Here is a 27,754-nt window from a genome sequence, read left to right as displayed (position 1 = left end):
GTTGAGGGGGCCTTAAGGGTTTTTAGATTAAATGATAAAAAAATAACGAAAAAAAGTGTCCGGCCGCAAACCACACTTAGCTATTCTCAAGCGGCAGAGCGGAGAGGTTGAATGAAGACCATCACAGAAACTTCAGCTATTCAGTGGTGGCAGCGAGATTCTGAAGTCTAGCACTCTCCGAGTCTTCCTCCCTCCTAAATAGCATGACCAGAATATGAACCTGGACAACGTTGGTGAAAGGTGAGTGCTTTCAGTTTTGTCCCATACATGTGCTTCCCGTTTCCTTAAATTTGGCAATAAATCCTACGTTATCAAAGGTTTTATTCAGTAATTCTTCAATGGCTTTATTGGAACGTCACCATCTTCGGCACTTGTCAAGCCAGGAGGCGTTCGTGTCGACTGTTAATGGCTTTAAATTTGAACCAATAATTATATATATTACATTGTTTTATCCAATATTTATTTTTATTTTATCAGATAAATAAAATCATGCCCTAGCTTATGGCTAATTGTTGTTTTTTTAGGGCTTCCCCAATGAGAACCACTTGCTGTGGTGTTGAAATTGAGGCACACTAAGTGAAAGCTGTAAAAAAGTGTGACGTAATGTAAAAGGTGAACACAATAGTGTTGAAAAAAATAAATCGTTTATTTCTCCTCAATTAACATGTAGGCGGCCTCTTTTAACTTTAAGTGATCAGTGGAAGACTCCGTTATACGTTTTAAAGAGGAACAAAAAAACGAAATAAAAACAACAAAACCAAAAACAGGAGGAGGTTACCACCCACCAACCCGTTCACCAGGAGAGAGAATATGGCAGATAGTGAACATGTGAGACATTACTTCGACAAGAGTTCGATGAGATATTGAACATCTTCAAACCTTCACAAATATAAACAGTGGGGGGTGAGCTGTTGAGAGAAGTGGAATACACGATTCCATTCCATTCCTGACCAAACTGACAATTCATTATTGGAAGTTGTTTCTTTGGCCATTCTTTTAAACGTCTTGCATGATTTCGGTTTGAAAATCGTCAGCTGGGGAAAAGTTTTTTCACTAGTGAGTCGTTAAAATTTATGCGGAAAATCGTTACGAGAAATATCCATTGTCCCGGTAAAGAAGAGGTATGGCTTTGGACATCAAATGGAGATAATGATGCCATTAGTTAAACTTTAGAATTGGCATGCATACATAATAAAAAAGTCTTTCTCAAAATTAAAATATGAAGCCTTTCAGTGTCTAAAATATGACTGAGCTAGCATAAATAAATAAATTGAGAATTCCCACTAACAGGGACTGTCGTTTTAATGCAGGCCGCGTGAACTCTAAATATATTTATTGTTCAGGCATTTCTCGAGATAAATGAAAAGTGCAGTGACAAGAAATTCTGTTGTTGAAGATGGCCAAAGCGTTAAAGCTGAAATCCGATTGAGTTTTATCGGAATGATGAGTCAGACGTATTCGTTATCACGGCAGCTGGTCATACGTTATATATTGACTGAGGATCAGGTAATTTCCACTGATATTAGAGATATTTGGCATCACGTTTACGTGAAACGGCAAACGTCGGCTTTTGCCCCTTCACGTTTCAGGTAAAATGGAGAGAAGGTTGTGACCCACGGGAACTCGAATATTAAGTTAATAAAAGGCAAAAATAAAAACTCGGTGTCTTTTTAAACATTGTTTGGAGAGAAAGATGCTATGTAAAATGAGAACCCTTACCCGTCAAATTTTGCGAGTTTCGATGAAGCTGTTTTGTCGGTCAACAGAGAGTCAAGGTGAGTTCATAAAGAAAATTGATGCAAGGAGTCAGTTATGAACGATTTATAACATGAAGAACTAATGTTTCCTCTTTTGGCATACCGGAAAATGGTTTTGGGATCATTCCGCAGACAACTGCTTACGTAGAAGAAAACGAGAATAAAAGTTTCACGTATACGGCAAAAGCGAAAATGCCTACTTTCACGTAGAAACGGCAAGTCGCAGCCGGCGACGGCGTAGAAAATGGCGGGAAAATCATGTTCGCGTGATCACTTTAGCCGTTCGCGTGTCAAGTAAAAGTTATGCTAAATCTCTCTATTATTCGTGAATTTTACGTTGAGTTTGTCCATTTTAAGCTATCGCGTTCTGGAACCTTTACCTTTGAATACTGAAGCAATGACTTTTACGCTCTGTGGCTCAGGTTAAGAAAACCGGCGGTTGCTGTAAGCAAGCAACTCACTGACCGCCGCTGTGTATTACGTTTCATTTTGCGGTCTAAGGAACGAATTATTATTGATCATGGCGAGACCAAATAAATAATGCATTGCCATTAGTCATCTAAATATACCTGATTTTACTATTTTGTTTTAATCCTCACTAACAAAGAAGTAGCTTTCAAAGAAAAAAAACACTTTTTCCGGCAATAAAGTAAAAGGTATTTAATGTCAGAATTTTAGCCGACCATTTGTTTCTCAATACGAAGATTGAATAAATTAAATCTTAGTTAAATAATTGGTTTTAGTTGATTCGCAAATAAAATGCAAAACGCAAAATAAATACAAAATGAATATTATTCTGTTATATTATACCTTTCTATTTTCTTTTTTTTTTTCTTTTTAGTCCTCAATTGTCAGGAATTGTGTACACCAAGATTTGAGCTTATAAGGGGTTATGAATTAGCATTGTTCCTGATTTATGCATTCAGTTCAGAAAAATCAAGGTTAAACAGGAATTACTCTTAATACGAATCCGTTCGGGAATTGAAACAATAAGCCCCAACAGTCAACGGAGAAATGAAATGAAAATGTTCTACTTTCCTTCCAGTAATTTATTGATTAAAGAAAGTAAGGATTACGGTGAATTCAAGTGTTTTCGAGCGTGGCTCAATGTTTTTAGTATAATGTGGATAATCTTTCCGGATAAGCATTTCATCTTTCATCCACTGTGAGACGTTTAAGTTTTCTCGTTTATTAATTTTGATTATGCACAATTTCGGAAAACCGGGAACGATCTTAGATCTCGAGGCGCTTTTCGCTTTGTCCGTGGTGTGGGGTGTTACCCGCCTGGAAGAATATGTTTTGTTATCCTTTTCATTTCAATCAATCAGTTCTTCACTGATAAGACTTTATCGTACAGAATATAAAACATTTTCTACAGTTAATAAGAATTAATCCTCCTGCGGTGGTCCGTTTAATAAATTAACTTTTAGCAAATGTTTGATTTAATGGAATGAAGTATTTTGCTGATTTTTAAAAAATCTTTCTGCGGAATGTTTTCTTGTGACCAATGACATAATAGCTGAGTCATTCAGAAAGGGGAATTGCTTGTCAGACTAACTTGAGCTATTTCTGTCCCGCTGTTAGACAGAGTTTGATTATACAGAGTTTTTTACTTAATTGTTTTTGTATTTGACAGAAAAATGGGTTTTCGCGCAGTTGGTGCAACCTCTAATTTTAATAACCTTTCAAACAACATGTGCACTGCCTTTGATTATTCTAAAATGGTTATTGGCCATGACGGGTTCAGAATTCACTTGCGGTATTTACCTGTCGTGAGAAGGAGAGATTGAGTCGCTTTCAATTCACAGGACATCTCTTACATTTCGAAATTTTGAGTGTTACTGAATATCTTGATTTCGGGAAACAAGAACTCGGCCGAGTGAAGGAAAACGTGCCACAAAAATTTAAGTCAAAAGATAACAGTGAAGCTTACCTCCGAAAAACGATGCTAAGTAGAAAACAGCTTATCCCTCAAATTAAAAACCTTTAAGACATGAGATGCTTTTAAGAAAATTCTTCAATCACCGATCAACAGGAGTTGCTGTATTTTCTTTGGAAACCGTCAACAAAAGGCTCTTCAAATCGTTCCAATTTGTCACCTCTTCAACTTCCTTTGACATCATAGTGAATGTGTGACGTCCTTGCGTCATTTTAGATTGACAACCGACCACTGTAATTATTCTCATAACAGATTACAAAACAAATTAAAATTGAATATTATGTATGCTGAAAGAAATAATATAGCTTTGAGGTATCTCCAGAAGTCAAAATCAATATCCGCCAAAAGCCCAATTATTATATTTTGCCAAGAGACCATGAAGGTAAGAGAAGTAATCCCTCATATTGGCCCTATTCCCATCGTAATCCCTCTTAGGTTATTTTTAGATGATAACAATTTTCCCGCGGATAATGTTACCACGCGCGTTACGTGGAAGATTCGTGGAGGAGGGAAAGTGCAGCAAATTCTGTGCGATGTCATTCTCCGTTTTCAAAATTGAGTTGCATGGCCTGATAAAATTCATTGTCTGCAAGATACAAGTTTGAAACATGCATCCTTGGAATTGCTTAACTGTCTAGTTTACAGTGACACCAATTTGAAGAATTTCCAATCTATCAAACCGTGTTAAATAATTTTGACAGATGCAGATATGTTTACCTTCGTTGCATTGCGTTACTTGTCCATTTTAGTGCGCACTTTCTCATCGTCTACAAAATTCTGTCGCTTACAAAACTCGTCCCTGTCAAGATACAGTTTGCAATCATATATCATGGAAATCGGTTAACTGTACACTCTGATACCAATTTTACGACTGTCTAACGAAGGAAACCGTGTTAAATAATTTTGAAAGAGGGAGCTATATTTTACGCGTGCGTTGCACGTTGTACGGTTTTAAAAATCTTTATCGCGCGGGTCAATTGAAATTTCCTGTCATGTGTAGTACTGTTTGAAAGCGTTAGCTGTCTAACTTATGTATATCATAGAATTAAGTCACCATAGTTTAAGTCCGCTAAGAAAATCGAGAACGCGTTGACCAAGTCAGGAATATGTTACTTGGGTGACTGTAGTCCGCGATATTTCATTGTGTACAAAATTCTGTCGCCTATAAAACTCGTTACTTTCAAGATACAAGATGCAAAGATATATCATTCAAATCGCTTAACTGTGTTGTTTACAGTGATACCAATTTCAACACTGTCCGATGTACGAAGATACAGGTATATTTAACATGCGCGCTTTGCAAATTGACTTCCATCCGATACCACGTGTTCATACATTTTTATCGCACTGTCTGTTCAAGTTTTCCTTTCATGTCAAACAACAACAACAACAACAACAACAACAACAATATTTTATTATTTGACAATAAGTCCTTATTCCCCTGGCTCCGCAGGTAGCAGTGCTAATCGAGGCGGGCCAGGATAATCAGTAAAAGAAGAAGACCATGTTCTACCTTTCCTAGATGTTCTAATCAATAACACTGACCCGCACCAAAGTGTAACCACCGTTTACCGGAAAAAAACTTTCACAGGTTTGCTCACCAGTTATCTGAGTTTTTGCCCCTTTACCTACAAACTGGGGTTAATCAAAACCTTGATTGATAGAACTTTTAAGATAAACAACACTTGGATGGGGTTCCATACTGATCTTCAAAAATTGTCTGTCATTCTGCGGAGGAATCTCTTCCCTGAAAACCTTATCAACAAATATATTTCTAAATATATTCAGACAGCAGTCAAGGGAGGGAAAACACAGTCTCATTCAGGAATCGAGCCCCAGGAAACACCTAAGTTTTTCTTTAAAATCCCTTACGTTGGGCACTTCTCAGTCACGGCACAGAGGTGTATACGCAAACTTGCTAATCGGTTATGTAAACCTATTGATATAAGGTTAGTCTTCACTACTTTCAAAGTCAGGAGTCTTTTTAATGTGAAAGATGCTGTCCCTGTAGGGCTTCGCACGCGTGTGGTCTATAAATTTTCGTGTGCAAGTTGTAATGCTTGTTATGTTGGTGAAACCAGCCGACACTTCTCCACACGAGTGCGCGAGCACTTACTTTCAGACAGATCTTCGAACGTTTTTAAACATCTGCAGAGTTCAGAGTCTTGTAAGGCATCCTGCACACAGGATTGCTTCGAGATCCTGGACTCTGCAGCCACTAAGTACCAAGTGAAGCTTAAGGAATCCATGTATATAAAATGGGAGAAGCCCGATCTCAACCAGCAGGTGAAACACATTAACCTGACTCTCTCCCTGTAAGGAACTAAGCGTCACTCATTTAAATTTTTCTTTTGTTCTGTTTTGATTTAATACGCAATATTGACAACGCAATGTAACGAAGTTTGTAAGATCGCGCGCGCTTTAAATTCAACGGCGATTTCAAAATATGTAACACTGAAGATGACGGATGTACCGTCGAAACATGTCTGGAAAATTAAAGAAAGTTGTTATGTTTATACGAATATCTATATTGTTGCTGCTATCTAGACATATTGTAGGAAGAAATGAAAGGCGTTTTTGATAAGGGCGAAAAATTACGAAATTTGTTTTATTGAGATTAAGGGTTAGTTTGTCTGATATCGGTCTAATTTATGAATATCTAAGAATTAAGTCGTCATATTTTAATCCCGCGAAGAAAATCAAGAAAGCGTTTACCAAGTCAGCGATAAATTACTTGTTGACTCAGTGTAGTCTGCAAATTGCCAATGTTCACAAAATTCTGTCGCTTACAAAACTCGATCTTTCCAAGATACAGGTTTCAAACATCTGTAACTGAAATCGCTTAATTGTCTAGTTTTCAATGGTACCACATTCAAGGTTGTGCCATATACGGAACTGTCTCCTTAAAAAAAGATTTTTAAATCTTTTTTTAAGGAGACAGCTATATTTAACATACGTACTTTGCAAGTTCACTTGAATCCGATAACACGGGTTCAAAAATTTTTATCGGACGCATGATTCAAGTTTTCCTTTCATGTTTGGTACTGTTATAGAGCTCTATCTGTCTACTTTATCACCATATAGGAATTAAGTCATCATATTTTAATCCCGCAAAGGAAACCGAGAATGCGTTTATTAAAGTCAGAGAGATCGTACTTATCGACTATAGTCTTCCATTTGCCATTCTGTACAAAATCCTGTCGGTTACATAACTCGTTCCTTCCAAGATGCAGGTTTCAAAACATAAGTCATTGAAATCGCTTAACTCTGTAGTCAACAAGTCACGTTCGTCCATAAAATGTATATACGCGTTTGTCTCAACATCCTCCGCCATTTTTGTTTGATGGTAAATCGCGAACAACGCGAATCATTGCGTGGGAATTCGTCAAGCTGTCAACATTGGTAAAAATGAGGACATGTGATTGGCTATCAGTTAACCCTCGTGGGAATACCGGATCTCGCAGGAGATCTAAAAATAACCTAAGAGGGATTACGATGGGAATAGGGCCAGTATGAGGGATTACTTCTCTTACCTTCATAATCTCTTGATTTTGCTCATGCGATTTTAGGTTTTTGGTGCCTCCGGCCGGAGTTCAATCATGCAGTGATCATCTCGGTCGTTTTTTAACAAAAAGTCGTTTCTATTTTCATTTTCATCCTCACGAATCATTTAGGTTTTTTTTTACTTTGTTAGAAGCTAAGCCGGACGTTATAACATAAGGAAAGGGAAAGGCCCACGCACAGACAAAGTCAAAGAGGTGTTTAATTTCAATGTCTTGTGACTAAAAATGTCCTACTACCACCAACTAGTCAACAACAGTGAGTTATGATGATGTGCTCAAACACCTAACTGGTAGTAAGGAACTTTGAACCATTTAATCAACTAAAATCAGACTGTATCTATGTTTATGTAAGTTTGTCCTTGCATCTGTGGCGCAAAGGATTTTAAATGTGATATTTTACTTTTTCCATTCTTTTTTATATAATAAACAGACATTCTTTGCAAACGTAAGTTCCATAGCTTTAAACAGTATAATCAGTTTAGCTTGTGAGCAGGCGCTCTTCGCAGGCAAGTGAAAAATGAGGGGAATGATAAATTCTTTTATCCTTATTTATCGACTTTATCTAGACATCCTGTTTCCTTAATCTTATGATTGGTAGGCCGTGAAGTAATTATAAACTAAATCAATATGTTAATCAATTCTCCTACCACAACACAAAGTTAAAGCATTTTTTGACCACTTTCCTGGTCCGGAGTTGATGGCTTCAAGAAAACGTTAACCCTGACAAGAACTCGGTCTTCGACCGTTTCATCAGTTTTATACTCAGATGTAAAACAGTGTGTGACCCGATAACTGTAATTTTATTTCGAAGGAAAACCGTATTATGGACTATTCCTGCATAGGGATATAAGTGGGAAATCAACTTAGGCAATGACAATGCATATTGAGGAGTATTTTCCGAGCTCACAAAATTACTTCCCTCGGACTTGACCATGCCTAATTTTCATCGATCACTCTTCCGCTTTGTGTGGACTGAAATCTAATCAATTGTTTTGGGTGGTATAGACGTGAGCAATTCTCTGCAAATCTGACGAAGCTAAGACATTCCAGCATTAGGCTGATTTATCTTTAGATTATTTATCCAGCTCTAGCGATAACATATTTGTCTTTATTCTAACGGAGCCTAGAAAATATGTCATTTAACAAACGGCCGTTAGCAGTATGATAAACGAACAAATTTATTTTTGGTTGCTAGTCAACGCTGTCAAATCTTTGAAACGTTTTTATATTCTGTAAGCGACAAGTGCAAGTGACAAGCCAGGTAATAACGATAGTAAAACTACACATAAAACATTTCCCGAACTCTTGGTGCCTGTAGGAAAATTGCAAGAAACGTGGCAATACTGATGAGAAGCCCCAGAAAGAGAACCACCCGGTCAATTATCTTCGCTGCCGTTTGCCAGTCTTTGAGATGACTGCTAGTTTGAATTCCAAAGGATTCCTCATCAGTATATTTGTCAGAATAATTGTCACTCAAGTGGTCATTTAAAATGGGAGTCTCGGGGAGAGAGCTTTGTGTCCTTCTTCGATTACGCTGTGTGGATAAACGCCGGTCATTCTCACGGCAAGATCCACTGTGGCCATTTTCTCCGCAACGGGCTTCGTCGATGGTGCATTTCTTTCCACTTTTGCAAGGCTCTGAAAAGTGATTCCCGGTACGTTCTGCTAATTCGCAGTTGTCCTCAAGCAGGGAATGGTTGCAGCTATTCTTGTTAGCTTCATTTGATAGTTTGTACTTATACTTTATTCTAACCATAGGTCCAAGGACACGGAACATGAAGATTTTCAGCCAGTTTGGCATAACGTCTTCCTTGTAATAAAAGTTGAGAATGACGCAAGTAGCAAATAAAGCCAGTCCGATCTCTGTAATAGCAGTTGAATAGTACTGAGCTGAAAAGAACGAAATATTTTGCTTACTAATCTAAACAGCTTCCAAGTAATCATAGACACTTTTGAGTGCAAACATGGTGCGAGCGGGCTTATTTATGATCGCTTAAAGAGTAGTTTTTAGACAAAACATAGGATTTCTGAAACGAAAATTCAATTAATGCAATTACAAATTCGAAATATATCCCCTCATTGCTTACTACATACACAATGTCAAATGACTTACCTAGCAACGGAATGAACCTGGAGTCCGCTGGAAGTTTACTTGACGTCAGCTCCTGGAAAATTGCCATGGCCATTAGCACGGTGATTCCGAGGCCGATCCTCTCTCCAGATTGTGGCGGTAAAATAAAGGACAGCAGCACCATTACAGCTATCAGTGAACAGGGAATCACTAAGTTTACCATGTAAAAATGGTAACGCCTTCTCAAGTGCACAGTCAAAATCACAGTCGGGTACGGGTGATTGCAACAGCTGTATTTAAACTATGCAAGGCAGAGAGAAGCAAAATTAATAGTTGTAGTAAGTAAAAGGCTTTCAACGGAAGTATTTTGGTTACCTTTTGTCAGGTTGGTATGATAGAATAAACCTGACTAACACATGTTGGGACAAACGGCAACTAACGACTTGTCTCCAACCTCGGCTTCGAAACAGGTTTTTGATTGCCGGAAATTGGTCGAATTTTCAAACTTCATTAAAATATCATTCAAGTTTAAACTGTTACAACTTTCAATAACAAGACAGGGGCTGTTGAAATATTGCATCGCGAACCTTCTCTCTCTTGACGGAAACTTTCATCATTTCCCATTCATTGTTGTTCTGATATATGTCTTCCTTGACTCCAGTCTCTGACTCCTCTATCGTTAAGTCCAATTTGCTGCCGTCAAACGCCCATGAGGCAAACGTAAGCGTGCAAACCTGACAGGTTCAGAAAAAAAGGAAGGATTTCAAGATTTCATCTGAGCATAAAGGGAAAGGACAGGTTAATATTAAATGGATGTGATTAAGAAATTACATTCGACAATCGAAGGTACCAGTGTCGCCGTTAGTTTTTGTTAAATGAACTCCAAAAGGTGCAAACGTAAACAATTGGACACTATTTTTTTGCATAACATAAATTCTCTAGCTTTTGAGTGAGTATCTATGTAGTAGATAAAATATTCGCGTCCGATCTGTATGGGCGTTTAATTGTAATTGGACATTCATTCATGCCAAAACATTGTAGGTCCCAGAGGAGAGAGTTCCTGGGACAACAATGAAACTAAACTAATAGTTTTCAGTCACTGATGAAGCGGGATTATGACGACCGGACGGTTTCCTTCTCCGAAGACTGAGAAGTCTGAGAAGGAAGAAGTTGCCTTGTTGTCTGAAACGGTACCTAAAAATACGAAATACAATACAAAATGGGCGGTGAACGCTTTTACTGCCTGGCAGAACACAAGAGTGAACAGTAAAGCGCAGCTGGAAACGGTTAAATCAAATTAAACTCATGATGAAAGTATCTCCATTGTGTTTTGCATTTTAATCAGTAAAGATCTGTATCAAAAGTTAATGAATACTAATTAGCTGAGTAGGTGTCTGTATTAAAAGTTAATACAATTTAATCCCTCCCCTTGCTTTCAGACAGTTGATTTGTATTGGGGTTTACAGAGGTGCACATATGACTCAAATACTGCCTATTGATTGGTCATAACTCTTATGAATTATTAATGAATTTTACAATTAATTTTACAGTCTGAGGGTGTTAACGAAATCATCGGATGCGAAATGAAATCTGAAACTACAGCATAACTCGCCTGGTCGTCAAAAGGAAAATATTCAGTGTTGATGTCACACGTGCTCTTGAAGATTGCTGGCGCCATCCACGTACAGAAACCACTTGAGTTGACAGCTATTTTGGTCTTGTACTTCTCAGTCCCACCTCCAAGTTCATCATTGTCATCAGCACTGCCGGAGAACCACAGAGGATGTTTATTTAATGATTCAAAAAATTATAAGAATACAGGGCATTTCATCGTCATCCGATACGCCGCGAAAGAGTTAGAGGGCAATTGAAATTCTCAGTAAAGATGTTTGCGTTAGTCAGATAGAACAATTTGTACCTCACCTGTTATATAAAACAATGTCTGGTGTCCAGATCCTCTTTGGACTCAAGTGAATAACATTGGTGTTATTAAAATCTGCTTGGCTCCAAGCCAAATCAGGATTCAACCAAAGCTAAAGGGAGGATGACGGATTATTTAGACTTGGCAATAAGGGTACGTTACAAATTGTGAACAATTTTTCTTCAAAGTCGGTTTCTCTTTATTTTAAACTTTGCTGTGAAAGGTCTTACTAGTCCAGGAAGATGATAAGGTGAATATTCTTGCGATCTACGCACCACGGTAATATGAAATCGGTATTGCATGCTCTATGGGGAGATGGTTATGCAGCTGTATGGTCCAGCCTTTTTGAATCCCACTAACCGCAGTAGGAATCGAGCTCGTTCGTCGATGAAAATAAGACCTAAATGAATTTTGGTACTGTTGTACAACATGAAAGTATGAAAATTTTGGAAAAGAAAAAGTTAGGAAAAGTTCCAATTTATAAATAAGCATCGCCCGAAAAGTATTCTTACGGAACTATTTTATTTCCATTGGTATAGCTTCCATCTTACGTCTTCATCGTAATGCACTAGTCAATTGAAACCACGTCCCCGTTCCCCCCCCCCCCCCCGGGGGATGTTTTGCGGGGCTTGTAACGCTATCCTTGACAGAGTGGGACTGGATCCAAGCATCAAAAACGTTCCAGCGTCAACATGGCAGAGACCACAGAGAAGGTAAGCTATAAAATCACTTTTACTCATCTATTCACCACTTGTTATAAAGAAGGGCGAACGCTTATTTGCATAGTTAAGTAAGGCTGTACGTTTTTGTCTCTTCATTTCCACAGAACTTTCTACAGTTCTGTGGAAATGAAGAGAAGTTGTCGCTTAGAAGTAATCGAACGGCATCCGTAAAGGCCGTGCAATGCCATTTGAAGAAAAAAAGGCTAAGATTGTTCTTTCCTGTGCTTCCTGACCGTTTTATGGCCTTTTAAAGGAAAATTTGTTTAATACAGCACAGACTAATCTGTTCAGATTGTCTAGCTTTGAATCTTAAACTTGCATTGCAGAACGTTTCAGGAATCTCATTTCATTTCCGAACGATTCTACTAGCAATTGCAATGATGTGGTGAAGACCTGGGCAGCTAACGCGTTTTTCAGCGATGCAAAACAATCATTTTTAATATGAACTTGGCAAAATCTTCTAGTTACACGCAGGGGCCATGGCAGTGGGGATTGTAGCACTCAAGTTTCACCCGAGGGGCGGGGAAAGTTTAAAATGTAACACTATACAAATGTTGCATCAGCCGCTACGTTCCGGGCGGGGTGGGGGGCGGTGGTTTCAATTGACTAGTGCATAAAATCCCTTTTGTTTATCGGATACGTTAGCTTGAGTCTTTGCAGAAACAAATAAAGCAATACAAAATTTTGCACATAATCATTAATTTTCTTTATACCTGGTAAATCCACCACTGTGAGCGAATTGTGTTATCTCGTTCTTTCTAAAGGTAAACAAAGAAATCAGCGTAGAGTCTATTACCTAACCCAGTCAAGAATTCAATCAATTGGAAGAAGCGCAGCACCTAGTCCTTCAACTTAACCCGTTAAAGGTCCGTTTGTTTTTGTCGCGCTCAAGTTACAATTAACAAAAAACAATCTACATGTTAGGGTTAGATAGTGTTTTGATGAAGCGCACGAACCAATTTGACTGCCTCGTCTATGAAATGTTTTTTATTCAAATGTTAAGACCTACTCTTAATTTCCAATCGGGACAACCATGCTGGCAACATGGCTGATTAATCACTTAATCTGTGGCATTTACGTGGGACTCCCTAAGGGCCAGTTTTTCTACTGTGAATCCATTTGCGATCCTCCTTGAGGTGATACGTTGTTGGCTCAAGGGATCTACTTAACTGACTCTTTACAATAATTACCCTTGTCCGCCTGTGAATCACATGTTGATCCAGCGTTATCACACAGAAAAACTGGCCCTTAGGGAGTCCCACGTAAATGTCACACATTAATTGATTAATCAGCCAGGTTGCCAGCATGGTTGTCCTGAGAGTGTAGTGGTCATCACACCCGACTAGTGATCAGGGGGACGTGGGTTCAAATCTCGCTCAGGGCAATTGCAGTTTTCCCCAGAAGTTGTCCAGTGTTGAGTTTCCTGTAACTTTCTTTGAGTTTCCTATTCACTGTTTCAATTTTACCATTCATTTTTACCGTTTATTTTTATCGTTAAAAATCCACTTGTTGGCATTTTTTTATGCACGGACCAGCTGAACAAAGTACAAGTGCAGGATCTTGGGAGATCTAACCAGCGAATAATTTGTAGATTAAGAACAAAATTGTAATGCAAGGCTCGTTGTAAGGCTGTGAGAATACATATTTTTGTGTTAACCAATATTTCGTCAGGCACGGCCTGACTTTTTAACCGGCTCCCTAAAGAAGTCAGGCCGTTCCTAACGAACTATTTTAAAGTGCTACTATCCCCAAAATGTCATTTTTTTTCTTTTTCTTTGGATTTCAAAACTATGTTAACTAAACACTAAGCGACCCAACTTTTAAGCCTTCATTTAAAAAATATAGCGGTTTATCTTAACTGGAAGTTTCCTATTTAAATTGTCCGTCGTTACTAACTTTAATATTTTGTGAGAGCTGAATCGAGGAGAAAATGACGTCACAGACTCGATGGTTGAATTAATATGCAGCACGTGAGTTTGGGGCTTTCCGACTTTTACAGTCGTGTTTTTGCATACATAACAAGCTGCGTTTACATGATGAAATTTTAGGTTAGTGAGTCAATGACGTCACTTTTCCCTTGATCCAACTCTCTGAGATCCAATCGGTCAGTTCTGAACGTGAGTATCGGCGGGCCGTGAAATCCAAACCTTACATTCGAAGTAAACAGCTTTTGGATAAAAATCAAAGCTCAAGATTTTGCCAGTCAAATTTTAAGCGATCACTCTTTCAAAATGTGAAGAAAAAAAGGAAGTGATTTTTTGATCATAGTAGTACTTTAAACAAAAAAGTATATATCTTCACAGCCGTACAACCAGCCTTGCATTTGTATTTTGTTTTTAATTTTAAAAATCGCAAGTTACAACCTGGTGCGATCTCAATACGATTTCACAGCGATTTGACGCCGCGATATCGCAAGGGTTTTAAACTTGCTCGAAACTTGCAAATTTTGCTGTGATTTTTCTATATGTTGAATCATTAGGGACCCCTCGGGAGGTTTTGTCACGCAGCGTCATGGCGAAGAAAAAGCGGCCAAAAAACCGTTCGTGGAGCTACAATGAAGAAGCGGCACAGACTGAATTGTCGCAAATTATCCATGTTATATAATAAGGAGCTTAAGCACGCGCGTGTTTGAGACGCGGACGGCAACCGGGAGTGAGCTGTTTTCCCTTTTAACTTGTCTTCACACAACCACAATTCATTGCCAAGTTTCCTTTCTCCATTAGAGATGATTAGTATAAATATATGGGAGACATCACTGTCCGTGCACGGGAAATGTTTTCTTCCGTTTGAGCTCGCGAATTATAGAGGGCACGACAAGAGAGCGGCGTCGTTGCAGGCGGTAAAGACAAAGATGACAGAGCAATTCAATGACTCGTTTATCAATATTTGTGTTTCAATTTTATCTTTTTTTATTAAATTGGCTCTAGACTTATGCTCAGTTCAAAAAGTAGAACAATAGGTGAGTCAACGCAAAAATTAGCCGCTTTGAAAACAAAGCGTATGCGCCTGCGCTGTAGCGAAACTGCTGTTTTAAGTTACTGTGCTTCCTTGAGTTGCACCCAAATCGCGGTTTATCGTGGAAACAAATCGCTGTAAAATCGCATTGAAATCGCTCCCGGTCTGCACTTGAGAGCAACAAAATTTGCATCCGAGAACGGAGGTGATAATCCATATACATACCGGGGTGGGGCCATTTGATCACCTGAAATGGACCTATGATGAGGCATTTGAACAGCTTTTTGGCCCGGGGAGGGGGGATTTGAACAAAACGTTTCCACAAATTTAAATGCTGCCCGAGAGGTTGCCAGGGGGGGTATGTTGAAGCTTCGATTTGACTGGTACATTAAAAGAAATACATGTATATACTTACTCTTGATTAAGGAAAAGATACAAAATATATTACCAAGTCGATTATCCTAACAAGTTTGGCACCATACGATACAAGTACGGCTTTTGATTTATCCCAAGGCATTGCATCCGAATCATGTGGCTGTGCGAGCAAGGTCTCGAGGATCCGTTGTTGTGAACTAGAAACAGATCCTTAAAAATTTAAAGAGTATAAATTGTGAATCCCGAATAAATATTAAGCAGTTACCAGTGTTTTTTTGCCTTCTCAGTAATTGAAACTGTCAGATGGGGGCCCTTTAAAATTGTGTTTGGTCATTTCGAGCCTGGATATATAAATTACAAAATACATGTAGTTTCTGTTTCCTCTGCTCATAGTAAACAGACAGTTATTGTGATAGCAATTAAATGACGAATTACTCTTCCTTTATTTACAGAAAATGCCAGCAGTATCATGGGGTGGACAAACCAGAGTTTGTCTGCCTCTCTGAGGACATTAAATGGGGAAGATACAGCCTGATCAGCAGAAAGTGATCTTTCAGGTCTTTAATGTCCGAATTAGAGCCGCATATTCTTGTCACCTAGGAATCCGATGAAGCCTGTAGAACGTTGCCCAGAAAATCATCTGAAAAGTGCATATCCCGGCATGGTTCTGTTGTTAAGTTTGAAATCGATCTTGCATATCAGGTGACTAGTGGTAGTATTTGGCTTCAAACCGAATGACACACAAATAAGTCTAAAGAAAGTAACTGAGCAAAGCATGAGCAACGGTCACTCACACAGCTACAATGCAAAGATTCTTCTTCAAAGAGGAGATATTCTGGGACCTTTTGTTGAGCTCGTTTAAAGGTACACCAAATAAACTTCACACCCTTTAAAATCTCTAACCTGATGCCTGGGAAGATAAAACAAAGATCCAAAACAGGCTGACTGAGGTGAAACAAACCAATTTCATTATCATGTGAGTCTCGTTTGTGGTAATCATGCTACGAAGAAATAAAATGGTTATTAATCCACTACTGTGATCCGCCTCAAGAATACCTCGGTATTTTTACGAGTTGCTACACTCACAACCAAACCGGACGTCGACGTCGTAGCACCTAAATAAATTATTCGACGTGAATAAAGCAGTGATGCCAACCCATTACTTTTCTCAGCGTCAGCTGAACAACTTAGTAATTATTTATTACAAATAATTTAAATGTGTTCTAGTCCAGGTGTGCTGACTGCCGGAGGTTTGAGGGAGGAGGACTTCTATAAACGATCATTCGTCTTCCTTAAAATACTTTTTCCTGAATTGAAAATTTGAAACATGAGAAAGATTTGGTCTTAAGAGGACGATCAACTTGAATTGTTTTTTTTTCTCACATGGACGTCAACGTCAGCGTGTCAGAGGAAACATGTTAGCATTGGCCTTTTAAGAACAAAAGAAGTCTTACTTGGCACCGAAAATTGAAAAAAAAGGCGCTGCAATAAGTAAACATCTTTTCCCTCCATAAGCTGCAAAAGAACTTGGAATAGAATCATGTACATTAACCTGCGAACGCAGGCGTATTTACGCACAGGTGGCCTAAGCTCTGTGTTGTGTTTCGAAATTAGAGAGCTTCCATGGCAAGTTTTAGTCGATACAAATCAGTAGGCTTAGTAAAAGAAATAAACACTTAGCTTATGTTGTACTTACTTGTCTGTTGTCTTTTGGTGATAGTTTTTTGGTAATTTGGTGCCATTCTGTCCTCTATTTCGAGAAATATCCTCAACCGAAGATCTATCTCTAAAAGAGAGAGGAGGTAGGAAACGCTCACCAGTCGATCGGTCAAGCGAACCGAGAAATCAATCCGCTTCAAACTCGGCCAGCGACTTATTCGAAGATTCTGTCGAACATCTGTTCAAGAAAATAGTCTCGATATCCACTCTACGAAGGAAAAATGGCCACAAAATTTCAATTCCGCCTTCTGTCATCATTCTCGTGACGATCAGCTGTGAACCCAAACGATCAATTGGTGACAAGTCTCTCTTTATAGTACAAATCTTTCCCTCTACCACTCCCCGGACTTGACAAAATTCCTTGAATGAAAGCTCACACTCCTCAAGTCCGCGGAGGGGTGGAGAGAAAGATTTGTACTATAAAGGGAGCGGTGACTTGTCACCAGCTCACCGTTTGGGCGCTCGGCTGATCGTCACAAAGATGCTGACACTAGGCGAAATTGAAATTTTGTGGCAATTTTTCCTTCGCAGAGTGGATATCGAGATTATTTTCTTGAATAGATGTTCGATAGAATCTTCGAACATATCGCTGGCCGAGTTTGAGGCGGATTGAAGGATTTTGGCTACATTTTTTGGCTCGATTTCTTGGTTCGCTTGGCCAATCGACTGGTGATCAGCGTTTTCTACCTTCTCTCTCTTTTAGAGATAGGTCTTCGGTTGAGGATATCTCTCGAAATAGCATAGACAGAATGGCATCAAATTACCTTATTTCACCTTATTTCATTTATTAAGCCTCCTGATTTGTATCGACTAAAACTCGCCATACTAGCCCTCTAAATTCAAAATACAACACAGAGTTTGGGCCACCTGTGATTTCCAGCGGTCGTCTACTTAATGCAACAATCAATTCCAGCGGTGCCCATCCCCCCCTCCCCGGGCAACCGCGGGGAATTTGCTCAAGTTGTCAGTCCCGGGGGTGGGGCATTCGCAATTTTATCACGGCCCGGGGGCTGGGCATTAGCCTACCCAGGGGCGATCCCCGGGCATTTGACACACGTGTTTTCGAATTAACATGAAAGAGTTTATCGGAAAAGACAAGGCCTTCGTTAAAGACTGGCTTGTCCGTCACGGACTCGAAAAACTTGTGGATGTTTTTAAAGGTATGCTTTCTCAATTTTAGGTATTTCTTCATTTATACTTGTAAGCATATGAATATATAAAAGCGACGAGGTGAACTTATATCACGAAACAATCACTGACGTGAAGACTGCGTAAACACGACTACTTCGCATTTCGCATTCAAAACTAGCCTAGCAATTTTTAAAATTTTCATGGAGTTAAAATACAGAAGGTTTGCGAGTTCAAATGATATGCGATCTTCAAGACAAATCTTGCGAGCTTAAAATACGATTCATCATCATTTAAAATGTCTTAATTCTTCAGAGCGACAAGGTGAACTATATTTGGTTTATCAAAAAACGATCACCGACGTGAATACGGCTATTTCGATCCCGGGGGCGGGGTATTTGCCCTCTTTCTTCGTCCCCACCCCGGGGCATTTAGACAGCTTATGTGTCCTCACCCCAGGGAATTTGCCCATTAAAAAAAAATGCTAATGCCCGGGGGTTAGCCCGGGAGGGGGGGGAATGGGCACTGCTGGAATTGACTGAATTGACGTTCGTGGGCTAGTTGACCATGAGCTGCGAAAAGTAATTTAAGAAACCTCAAAACCTCCACCCCCTTCGCCACTGAAAGCGTTCTTGGAGGTCATTCTAGCGTTATTGGTCACTTGTTCAACTTTCCTTTAACGGTTACAAGCAATCCATTCAGCTGCAGCTACGTTTCTGTTGTATATATTCATAGCTCGTTAACCCTACCTACGCAATTCATTTTGGCTCCAAATTTGGTGCCTGGATGCACGTTCCTGAGAAAACCATGCACCACTTGCTTAAGTCGGTCTTTAATGTAATTTGCCCACAGTACCTAATGTATTTTTATGGGACGTGACGGCGCCAAGCTAATACTGCTATTAGACGAACCCTCGCCGGGTTCTCTGATAAATATTAAATTTCGTTTGCATAAAAAATTCTCGATTTTCCTCAATGTTGGCCGTTTTTTTGCCGCAAGGTTTATCAGATTCATAAACAAAACCGTTCAGTGAAGATAACCCTAATCAATGGCAAAACAAAAATGGGTAGGTTTCTTGAAAAAGAAAACAGACAAACTTTATTTATAGACGACTTCAGTTTACGATCGTTGTCTAATAATTTTTAAATTAAAAATGTCCTTTGGCAACTTGGCACTGTCAGTGCTAGCCATTGATCTTTTCATGTGTTAATGAAAAAGCATTTACTGAAAGGGAGTTCAAAAAGGACTAATTTAAATAATTATTTTGATCTGTGCTCTTTGAAAGCATACTATCAGCGAAATTTATAAAATATCAGCTGCCATATCTCGCCCGGTATATTTTGCCTCTTTTACTCCAAAAAGGAAACAAAGGTCTTCCATGCTCGATCCTTGTCACAGTAAGGGAAAGATAAATCAGCACCGTTATTAAAACCAAACAACAACCGATTTTTACTGAATTCGTCATGGTACCACATAGCTCTATTTTACGTGACCTTGCCCAAGAGGATATAAGTTTGTATATATGCAAAAACATTTAGTGCTTTAATATGTAGATCGCGTTGTTGTCATGTGAACTACGGCTAGCTTTGGAAAAGTAAGAGGTTTGTATCAAAAAAACCAAATGTCGCCACCAAAGTCATTGGGTCGAGGGGCCTTAGCCGCTATCCAAGATTGCTATTCACTTTTTCAATTATGAAACGTTAATCCATCCCGTGCTTCCAGGGGGCACTGGATTACAAACAAACCTTCTGATCATATTCCTTCAAGCTGTTAATCAGGGTTATGGTTAGGCAAATTAATGTGCAAGCTTGCTAAAGAAACATTTAATTACAAAAGTGAAAAATAATGCGCGGAAGTGATCAGAAACGTTCCTATTCCCTTCCCTATTGACAAACCTACGTGTGAATTGAGCGCAAAGGAATTATCATGGTTAGGAAACGTAAAGGGCGCGAACTATTTTAACATTTATTAAGCAGTGTAAAAATGTTTTAGCTCAAATGAAAATCATAAGACTCGAAGACTCCCCAAATGAAAAAAAAAAGGAAATTGGTAGAAAACTGGTAACTATAAATTTATACACAGATAATATAAAGACGGCATTCACATTTGCGGACGGGATGACAGATTCCCAGCCTTTGGCAAAAATATTATAGAATACTTCTCCAAATTCTTATTGTATTAGACCCGGATTATTACCCCTTTAAAATAGAGGCATCAAGATATTACCCATCCTTTTTAATCTTATTTTCCATTAAAAGATAAGAACTATTTCCCAGTACAATTTCTCTGTTGGAGTGAATGCCATTCTTAGAGATTCATTTAGGTTTAAGAAAGCACCGGTCATTTCACTGTTTTTCAGAAGCTTTCGATAAATAAAAATATTCCAAAGGAGAGACTTCTTCTAACAGCTGTTATTGACTTAATCGAACCCATGCAAAGCATGAGTACTCCTTCCTTAAACCGTAAATGGTCTTCCTAAAAGATTCACGGTTTTCTGTAAAAAAAAGCTAGCGTCGGTTGCTGGCGAATCGAATTTTCGTTACTAGGCTCCCATGTAATCAACGAAAAACTTTAAACATTTTTACAACTATCCTATTACTCATTTAAGATATAAGTTCGTCAAATTTATTCACAAAAACAGAAACAGCACTTTTAAGACAAATAAACATTGTACATACCTTTGAAAGCTTTTGCTCTAAAAATGCAAATGGAAAACATGATCCGTGATCGGCAAACTGACGAATTACGTGCGACTTTTTTTCAGAATCAGAAGACGTTCCGAAGCGCTTTGCAAAATGAACGTAAGCAAAAAAATCAAGACTCTAGTTGGGAAATTTCATTAAAATTTGAATGCTATTTGTAATTAATGTTTCCGTCCTATTACAATGACTTTATTGTTTGCGGTCTCGCAGTTTTGTCATGAACAAATATGGGAGGTAAATTATTTCAGAATGAAGGCCAACAATGTCGTGTAAAATAAAGGAAGCTGAGTTTCAAAATTTGAGAATACAATTACAGTTTAGACTTTTTAAAATGCTTTTATAAGGTGTCTCTAAACTTCTTCAGATTTTGTAAGACCAAGATAAGATTTAATTAAAAACCGAACAGTGTCTGGATTGACAGGCAGGGTACTATTGACAATTTGTTCACAAAATGTTCGCTGTTTGATTGGTTCTTTACAAAAGTCACTGAGGATATGATAGAGTAGACTTTATTGTATAAAAAGAACTGAAATGTAACATTGGCAGTTTAATGGGAAACAACATGGCTTAAAAGAATTGATTACTGTTACAACTGAAATGTACTACACTGGACCAATATCTTCTCCAGTAGTTGGATGACGAAGTAAATACAAATCTCAATTCACAATGATTCCAGTTACGTCTTACTAAGACGAAACCTCTTTGAATTAAAAGCAAAATAAGGGAACAAGGACCCAAATTTAAGTGCGTTCACAATTAAGACAGTAGTAGATGATCTGTTCCAGGAAATTTTGGTGGTTTCTTTGAGCCAAAGGGTTAGGGTTAGGCGGGTTAGGGTTGGGGTTTCTTATGCGCCACTGAGGAAGTCAGTTTTAGGGACTCGTAGTGAAATCTGATCAGAATAGCACCTACTGGAAATGTTGTTTTCATTCCCGACCTTCTTTGAGTCGAAATAAAAACGATAATAACTTTCTCAAAGGACAATCTTGTGTGCAAGCCACGATTTTCAGCATATCAATGTGATAAATCCTAAGAACGATTGATTTAGTGTAGGTACTGATTAATTGAAGTTACACAGGAAAAAATGTTTAACTTTATTATATTATTTATCTTCACGGCAAATTAATAGGGAGAAGTAAAAGCAACTGGTAGCAAACAAATGAAGATTTGATTTGATTTCATTTGACTTTTTCTGATTTTTTCTGATTTCAGTTGATTTGTTACCCTAACTCTAAACCCAATCTGCCAATATAAAAAATACCATTTTGTTTTCTCTTGGGACTTATAATGGTCCCAACAGAAACTGGAAACAATGCTTATGCAAACCTTTGGAGGGACAAACAAAGAGTATTACGGTATTTTTTTATATTGGATAATTAGTAGAGCTATTATTATAGGATGGGGAAAGAGAATTCGAATAAGAGGGAACAGTTTCAATGATTGTTATGGTGTTTGTGTCATGCTAATGTTGCCGTGGCATCAATATTTAAAAGTACACAAAGCTACCAATATATTTACTTTTAATATATCAATCATTTAATAGATGAAATTGAAAGAAATGCTTTGTTTGCTTTATTTGACCAAACTTGTGCTTTTTACCTTTACAAATTCAGGAGAAATAAATTCTGCCACTGACCGGATTACTGGACTTTGAGGACGCACATGCACCCGTACCTATAATTTTAATTTCTTGACGCTTTCTTCCCTCTTTGGTTGAGACAGAAAATGATAAAAAGCAAATGTTTTCTTTTTCTGTTGTCTATCCCTGAGTGACTATCTATCTCTATAATATAAGGAGTTGGCGTTAAATCTTTCGTAATACTTGAAGCCAAAACGTTGATGAATAGGCACATCACTACTTGTGTCGTCGTTCAACTCGCATATCATCCCCAATTCTCGGAACTCTCGGCTGGTCGTCGTTTTGTACTCGTAATTAATGGACAAACAATTTATATACATTAGGCATTCACGCGCACAAGTAACCATGTCATAAACAAGTAAACTTTTAATGACATGGCCAACTATGGAGGCATCTGTAGCAAGTTGTACGAATGTTCCCGTCGCTGGGTTTATTTCTGAAATAAGAATTTGCGACAAAGAAATAATAAATTGACGAAACAAATTCAAGAGGGCTGTTACATCAATAAACTTAGACTTTGAAACTATATTAATCAAAAAGATAAACGCTAAAAGGTTAGCACAACGTTTCGACATCGTCGAGATGTCATTGTCAAGTGAAAGAATAAATTATAAGCCGCATATAAGTACAAAAATTGTTGTATAAATTAAATCAAGAAATGGTTCAGTGCGGTTAAGTGACAGTCACGATTGTTCTACTATTCTGATCGAGCTATCTTGAACACCACGAGTGGTGGTAGAACTATTGCTAAGAGATTTTTGGAAATTTTTGATGGTATTTTCTATAAGCTCAGTTGGGTATTGCAGCTTTTGAAACTAGTAGTTTTAATTTCATTGCACTCTTTATTGAACAGATCATTCATTAGTCGAGGAGAGGCTGTGGGCTCTCTGGATCATTGTTACTAACAACGATTTCTTGTATCGGTTGTCTTGATGGCTTTGATAATGTAGAAGGAGTCCTTTATTAGTGGGCTTCCTATGTACGCTGGTCATTATTCGATTTCCTCGTTTCTCCAACAAAATACTAAGAAACGGAAATTTCCCATCCAAGGATAACTCCATAGTAAACTGAATGGACGGATGACATGCGTCTAGTACATGTACGAAGTCTTGTGCTGCGTGTTGATCTCTCATAACGGCCAAGATATGAAATGTATAAGCATAGCATAGCATATTCAACCAATAGCCCTTTTCAAGGTTAGTTTTTCTCATTTGCATTACAATGTAATCTAGAATGTATGTGAGGCAATTTCGGGCTATTTTGTAGTTTTAACCCGAAATTGCCTCGCACCAACGTTAGATTACATTGTAATGCAAATCAGAAAAACTAACCGTGAAAAGGGCTATTAGCTTAACAAGCTTAAAGGGGCAGTGTCACGATATTTTAGTCAAAATTCAAAACACTAAAAGACGTCTTTGCATCAATGAAGACCAATGAAGCTATTCTTTGTTGTTTGCGGCCAAGGATGGAGAGGATGGAAAGGGCATGAAACTTGAAAAAACTGGCCAGTTTTTGCAAGTTTGGAGACAATGTCTTCATAACGTCACCAAAAATTCAATACAAATCAGAGCTCTTTGTGCCATAAAGTACATTTCATATCTTCTCAGTGGGTTGTCAGGAATGCTGAACGTGTGAGCTAAAGTACTGATTTAGGTTTTGACCTAAAAACAACAATTTAAAATTTAGCATGACAGTTCCCTTTAACAATCACTGGAGAGTTTCCTGAGGAAAAAAAATCGATATGTAAATACCTCTTGGAGCGATGCATAAACGATGGCAATTACTTCCGTTGCATAGTTGTATTTTCCAACTATTGCTTTCTCTCACAGCGCATGTAAGTGTGACGTTGCCGATGGAGAGCCCATTGATAGAAGGTAGTGTTGAATAAGAGCTTGCATTTACGTCACCAATAACCAAACATCGCAAAAAGCTTGACTTCACATTCATCTTCAGAAAGTACAAGAACTGCTCGACCAACTGCATGACATTTTTATTTCCCGCTTTCGCAGGATGTCCTCCATTTTTGAGGCAGTTGACAGTTATCTCATTCCTTGTTGCTAAGCTGTCGTTTGCCATCACCAAGAAACAATTACCGCTTTGACCATTCCATGTGCCCTTACAACCGGGAGCTGGTTGAAAGAGAAAAACGTGTCTGAGTAACAACAATGGAAAGCGGGATTGCTGAGAATACGTTTCCGAGTTAATCGGCAGTGCAATTCGTTTACATTTCTGCTTTTAGGGACTGGCCATTACTCTCTCGCCACTCTCTCTCCATCAGAAACGAAAACGTATTCTCACTGATTGAAAGTTGCGACAGTTAACTTTTACTAATTCGCATTTTATTGCTTCTTTCATTTGGGGTACAGTTTATTTCGCCATTAGCACATTTCGCCATCAGTCAACTTCTTCGTTTCTTAAGTGTTGGTTGGTAGCGAATATTATTTGTGACACGATGACTTGTGATCGGTGAGGGTTAGGTCCTTAAGGGTTCTTGCACAAATACCACAATCACTGTTTGCAATTTCTCCTGGGACATGAAGATGTCCCAAGAGAATTAAAAAACTATGCCTATGCAAATGTTTGTGGGGTAAAAGAGGTGTTTTATGAGATTTGTGCTGAGTAGAGAGATCGATAGGCGGCGAGGGCCCGAATGCTGAAGCTTTGGTACGACACAGCTTAAGGCATTGTGCAAATAACGATAACAAATTATCCGTGGACTATGCGAAAGTAGCACTCGTGTTCAGTTTGAAATTTAAAACTTAAATAATTATTACCTACATTATCGCTCTTTACCTTTGTTGTAAATGAAATTAACAAAGTGAATTAACCAGGTAGGAACTCTTATAAAATCCTTACATTTGTCTCCGTAGTCGAAAAATTTGTACACAAAGTAACTTGACCTCTGACCCACTCCTTTAATGCAGGAATCCGATGGTCCGTCACGACTATATGTTTGGCCAGCAGTTTCCCCAGACCAACACTCGCCATAGTATTTTAACCCAAAGTAGCTGATTTCAAGAGAGAAAAAAAGATCTATTCAAATGTATTAAGAATTTGCTGAGTGTCTGTATTTTCTCAGTACGTGTGCTAGTTGTGCAATGCTCACCGGTATTTCACATGCCTCATACGCAGGAGCCCATGACTAGGAGCCTCCCAATGCATTATATCCTTGAGTCAACTTTTGCGCCTATCTTTCGATTTTTTAGAACTAATCTTTCAACAGGAAACTCACATTTACAACAATTTACATCAATTTGCACAATTTGCATACATTGTTTGTGCTACTTTTGTCTTTGTTCCACAATAACTTTATTCTGATTGGCCATTCTAAACAGTGTGTGCAGAGCCGAAGAACTCATGGCGTTCTAAAAATAGAAAGATACGAGCAAAGGTTGACTCATAGGGCTTGTATAGGAGAGGAAAGCTCCTACTCATGCGCTCCTGTCATACGTCACTTCAGCCCTGTCATTACAAATCGATAATTTCGATACTCGATGAAATCGATCGTAATCGATATTTTTCGATAATGATTAATCGATTAATATCGAAAATCGATAAAAATCGATAGCAGAGTTTTTTTGTGATTTTATCGACTTTGGTAATTACAGTTCGATTTCAATCGATTTCCATCGATTTATATCGATTTAATGGCCAGGAACGGGAAAGGTTTTACGGTAAGACAAAACCCTTACTTAAGTCTGAGTTGACCTGTTCTCTCGGCCGAGTAAACCAGTCAAATCTTGTGATTATCGATATTTATCGATTATTTTAGCTAATCGATGAACAATTATCGAATATTATCGAGTAATATCGAGTAATCGATTAGTTTCCGATGATCGATTTCTATCGATTTCTATCGATTTCTAACGCCCTGTGTTATGAAATGTGTTCTTTGCTGATTGCTCTCCTGGAACAACTTAGTCATTAAAGGCAACAATATATTCACAAATCATTCTGCAAAATTCCAAGTGACGGGACACTAACCTGAGTTGGGTATTTAGAAGTGCAGCTAAAAATAGGTGACCTAGCACTCTAATCAGAACAACCGTATACCATCACTTAGAGCTCGCACGGCTTCGAATCCTGGCAAGCTTTATTTACACACAGCGCAATCAGGTTCTTAAGGATACCAGTGAAGTAAGGTTTAGAGAGGCGCAGCAATCACAAATTAGTCCGTTTTACCTGAGGCTTTTTTTATGCGCCAAACTTGCACACTTCTCGATCACAGAAGCTATGTCATTCCAATTCATGTCTGGACGGAAATCTTTAAGAAGCAGTGGCATAGGACGAGGTGAGATACCACGATCTAAAAACATCCTATTGGTTCATAAACTGGAGTCTCTGAATGATGCAAGGAAAAAACACAGGTATAGTGTCACTACGATTAGGATAGTACTTATTTGTTTGAGGCGGGAGCAATTGAAGGACTTAGAGCCATTCAAAAGCTTGCATGACCACGGAGCCAGGTGTTGACAACAAGTTAACCGAACGTCTAAAAGCAACGAATGGATGAGAAAGTGAGGTATCCCTGATTAAATAGAGTTTGGCATCAAAGTCTCTATCATCTCATGCAGTTTTGACTGCTGGAGATACGAAATTTGATCTCGTTTTTAACGTAAATGACATCAGACAAGCTTTAACTGTCCACACAATTTGGTAATAGAATAAGCCAAGCTGTTTTGGGTAGCCTTGATAAACTTCTCAGTTCTAAATTAAACAAGGCATTCACCGAAATGGAAGTATATATCAACCCCCACCGAGGTTTAGGGACACACTGAGGTAAACTGTTTTCCCAGTAATTAAATACTATACAATCTGGATATCTCTAGGACAAAAACTTCTTGGAGTTGGAACGTAGTCTGAATAGTACTTGCTGAATCACCAAGGTTAACTCAAGGCAGAACGCGTGAAAAGTATAGGTCATAGGTCATTGACGGATATTTTTTTGTTTAGGTTCCCAGAACTCACTGAAAGAGCGAGTGGCGGGCTCTCTTTTAAGAGCTAATACTTTGTTTACAAGCATAGGCTGGCATAGTGAATCGAGGAATGATTATGAAACCGTTCCAAAACCTTCAAAAGGCAAGAACAATCATGATGTTGTCGCAATCGATGTTGAATTGACGCGTGACTCTTGTTTTTCGCTTCGGCACGGGGTCGCAAATTAGAAAATTTAAAGTTTCAAGCTCGCAAATATAATCGAAAGATTTGATTGCGTTGTCTTCTTAAAAAAGGTGTGTTTTTGGCACCGTCTAGGACAAAAAAT

At 38.5% G+C, this 27,754-nt stretch overlaps 2 protein-coding genes and 1 pseudogene across 9 annotated transcripts in view; all 3 read right to left on the bottom strand.

Annotated features, from left to right (window-relative positions):
- The window catches only part of LOC138000028 (neuronal acetylcholine receptor subunit alpha-7-like), a 41,391-nt gene extending 37,512 nt beyond the window's left edge, over positions 1–3,879 (bottom strand). For 4 of the 7 annotated variants that reach the window (XR_011123053.1, XR_011123049.1, XR_011123047.1 and 1 more), the window contains exon 1: positions 3,691–3,879. The gene's annotated coding sequence lies outside the window, so the exon portion shown is untranslated. Of the gene's footprint in view, positions 1–2,137; positions 2,243–3,690 lie in introns of those variants that run through there. The other 3 variants (XR_011123052.1, XR_011123048.1, XR_011123050.1) reach the window with 3 other exon arrangements.
- A 3,562-nt stretch (positions 3,880–7,441) lies between these two features.
- Positions 7,442–20,972, bottom strand: LOC138000030 (neuronal acetylcholine receptor subunit alpha-7-like). 2 transcript variants are annotated; one of them, XM_068846152.1, is made up of 9 exons: positions 20,829–20,972; positions 16,207–16,304; positions 15,377–15,513; positions 12,687–12,731; positions 11,254–11,363; positions 10,943–11,093; positions 9,918–10,064; positions 9,373–9,631; positions 7,442–9,149 (listed from the first exon to the last, which is right to left on the bottom strand). In XM_068846152.1, exons 2-9 carry the CDS (start codon positions 16,301–16,303, stop codon positions 8,539–8,541), a joined length of 1,557 nt encoding a protein of 518 aa, XP_068702253.1. In that variant the 5' UTR covers position 16,304; positions 20,829–20,972; the 3' UTR covers positions 7,442–8,538. The 2 variants fall into 2 exon arrangements, with proteins under 2 accessions (XP_068702253.1, XP_068702254.1); XM_068846153.1 differs by lacking the exon at positions 20,829–20,972 and adding an exon at positions 17,000–17,313.
- Positions 20,973–22,407: 1,435 nt separating this feature from the next.
- LOC138001052 (uncharacterized) overlaps positions 22,408–27,754 on the bottom strand; it is a 23,596-nt pseudogene continuing 18,249 nt past the window's right edge.

This window comes from Montipora foliosa, chromosome 4 (genome assembly GCF_036669935.1).
Source record: "Montipora foliosa isolate CH-2021 chromosome 4, ASM3666993v2, whole genome shotgun sequence".
NCBI lineage: Eukaryota > Metazoa > Cnidaria > Anthozoa > Scleractinia > Acroporidae > Montipora > Montipora foliosa.
This window is presented reverse-complemented; position numbering and strand designations above follow the sequence as displayed.

What these genes read in the sequence shown, in the direction of transcription:
- LOC138000030 (XM_068846152.1), bottom strand. Translation starts at nt 16,303, where the DNA reads ATGATTACCACAAACGAGACTCACATGATAATGAAATTGGTTTGTTTC. An exon ending in TTGTTAGGATAATCGACTTG is followed by an intron (nt 12,732 to 15,376) that starts GTAATATATTTT and finishes GTTTACCTTTAG; the next exon opens with AAAGAACGAGATAACACAAT. An exon ending in CACAGTGGTGGATTTACCAG is followed by an intron (nt 11,364 to 12,686) that starts GTATAAAGAAAA and finishes TCCTCCCTTTAG; the next exon opens with CTTTGGTTGAATCCTGATTT.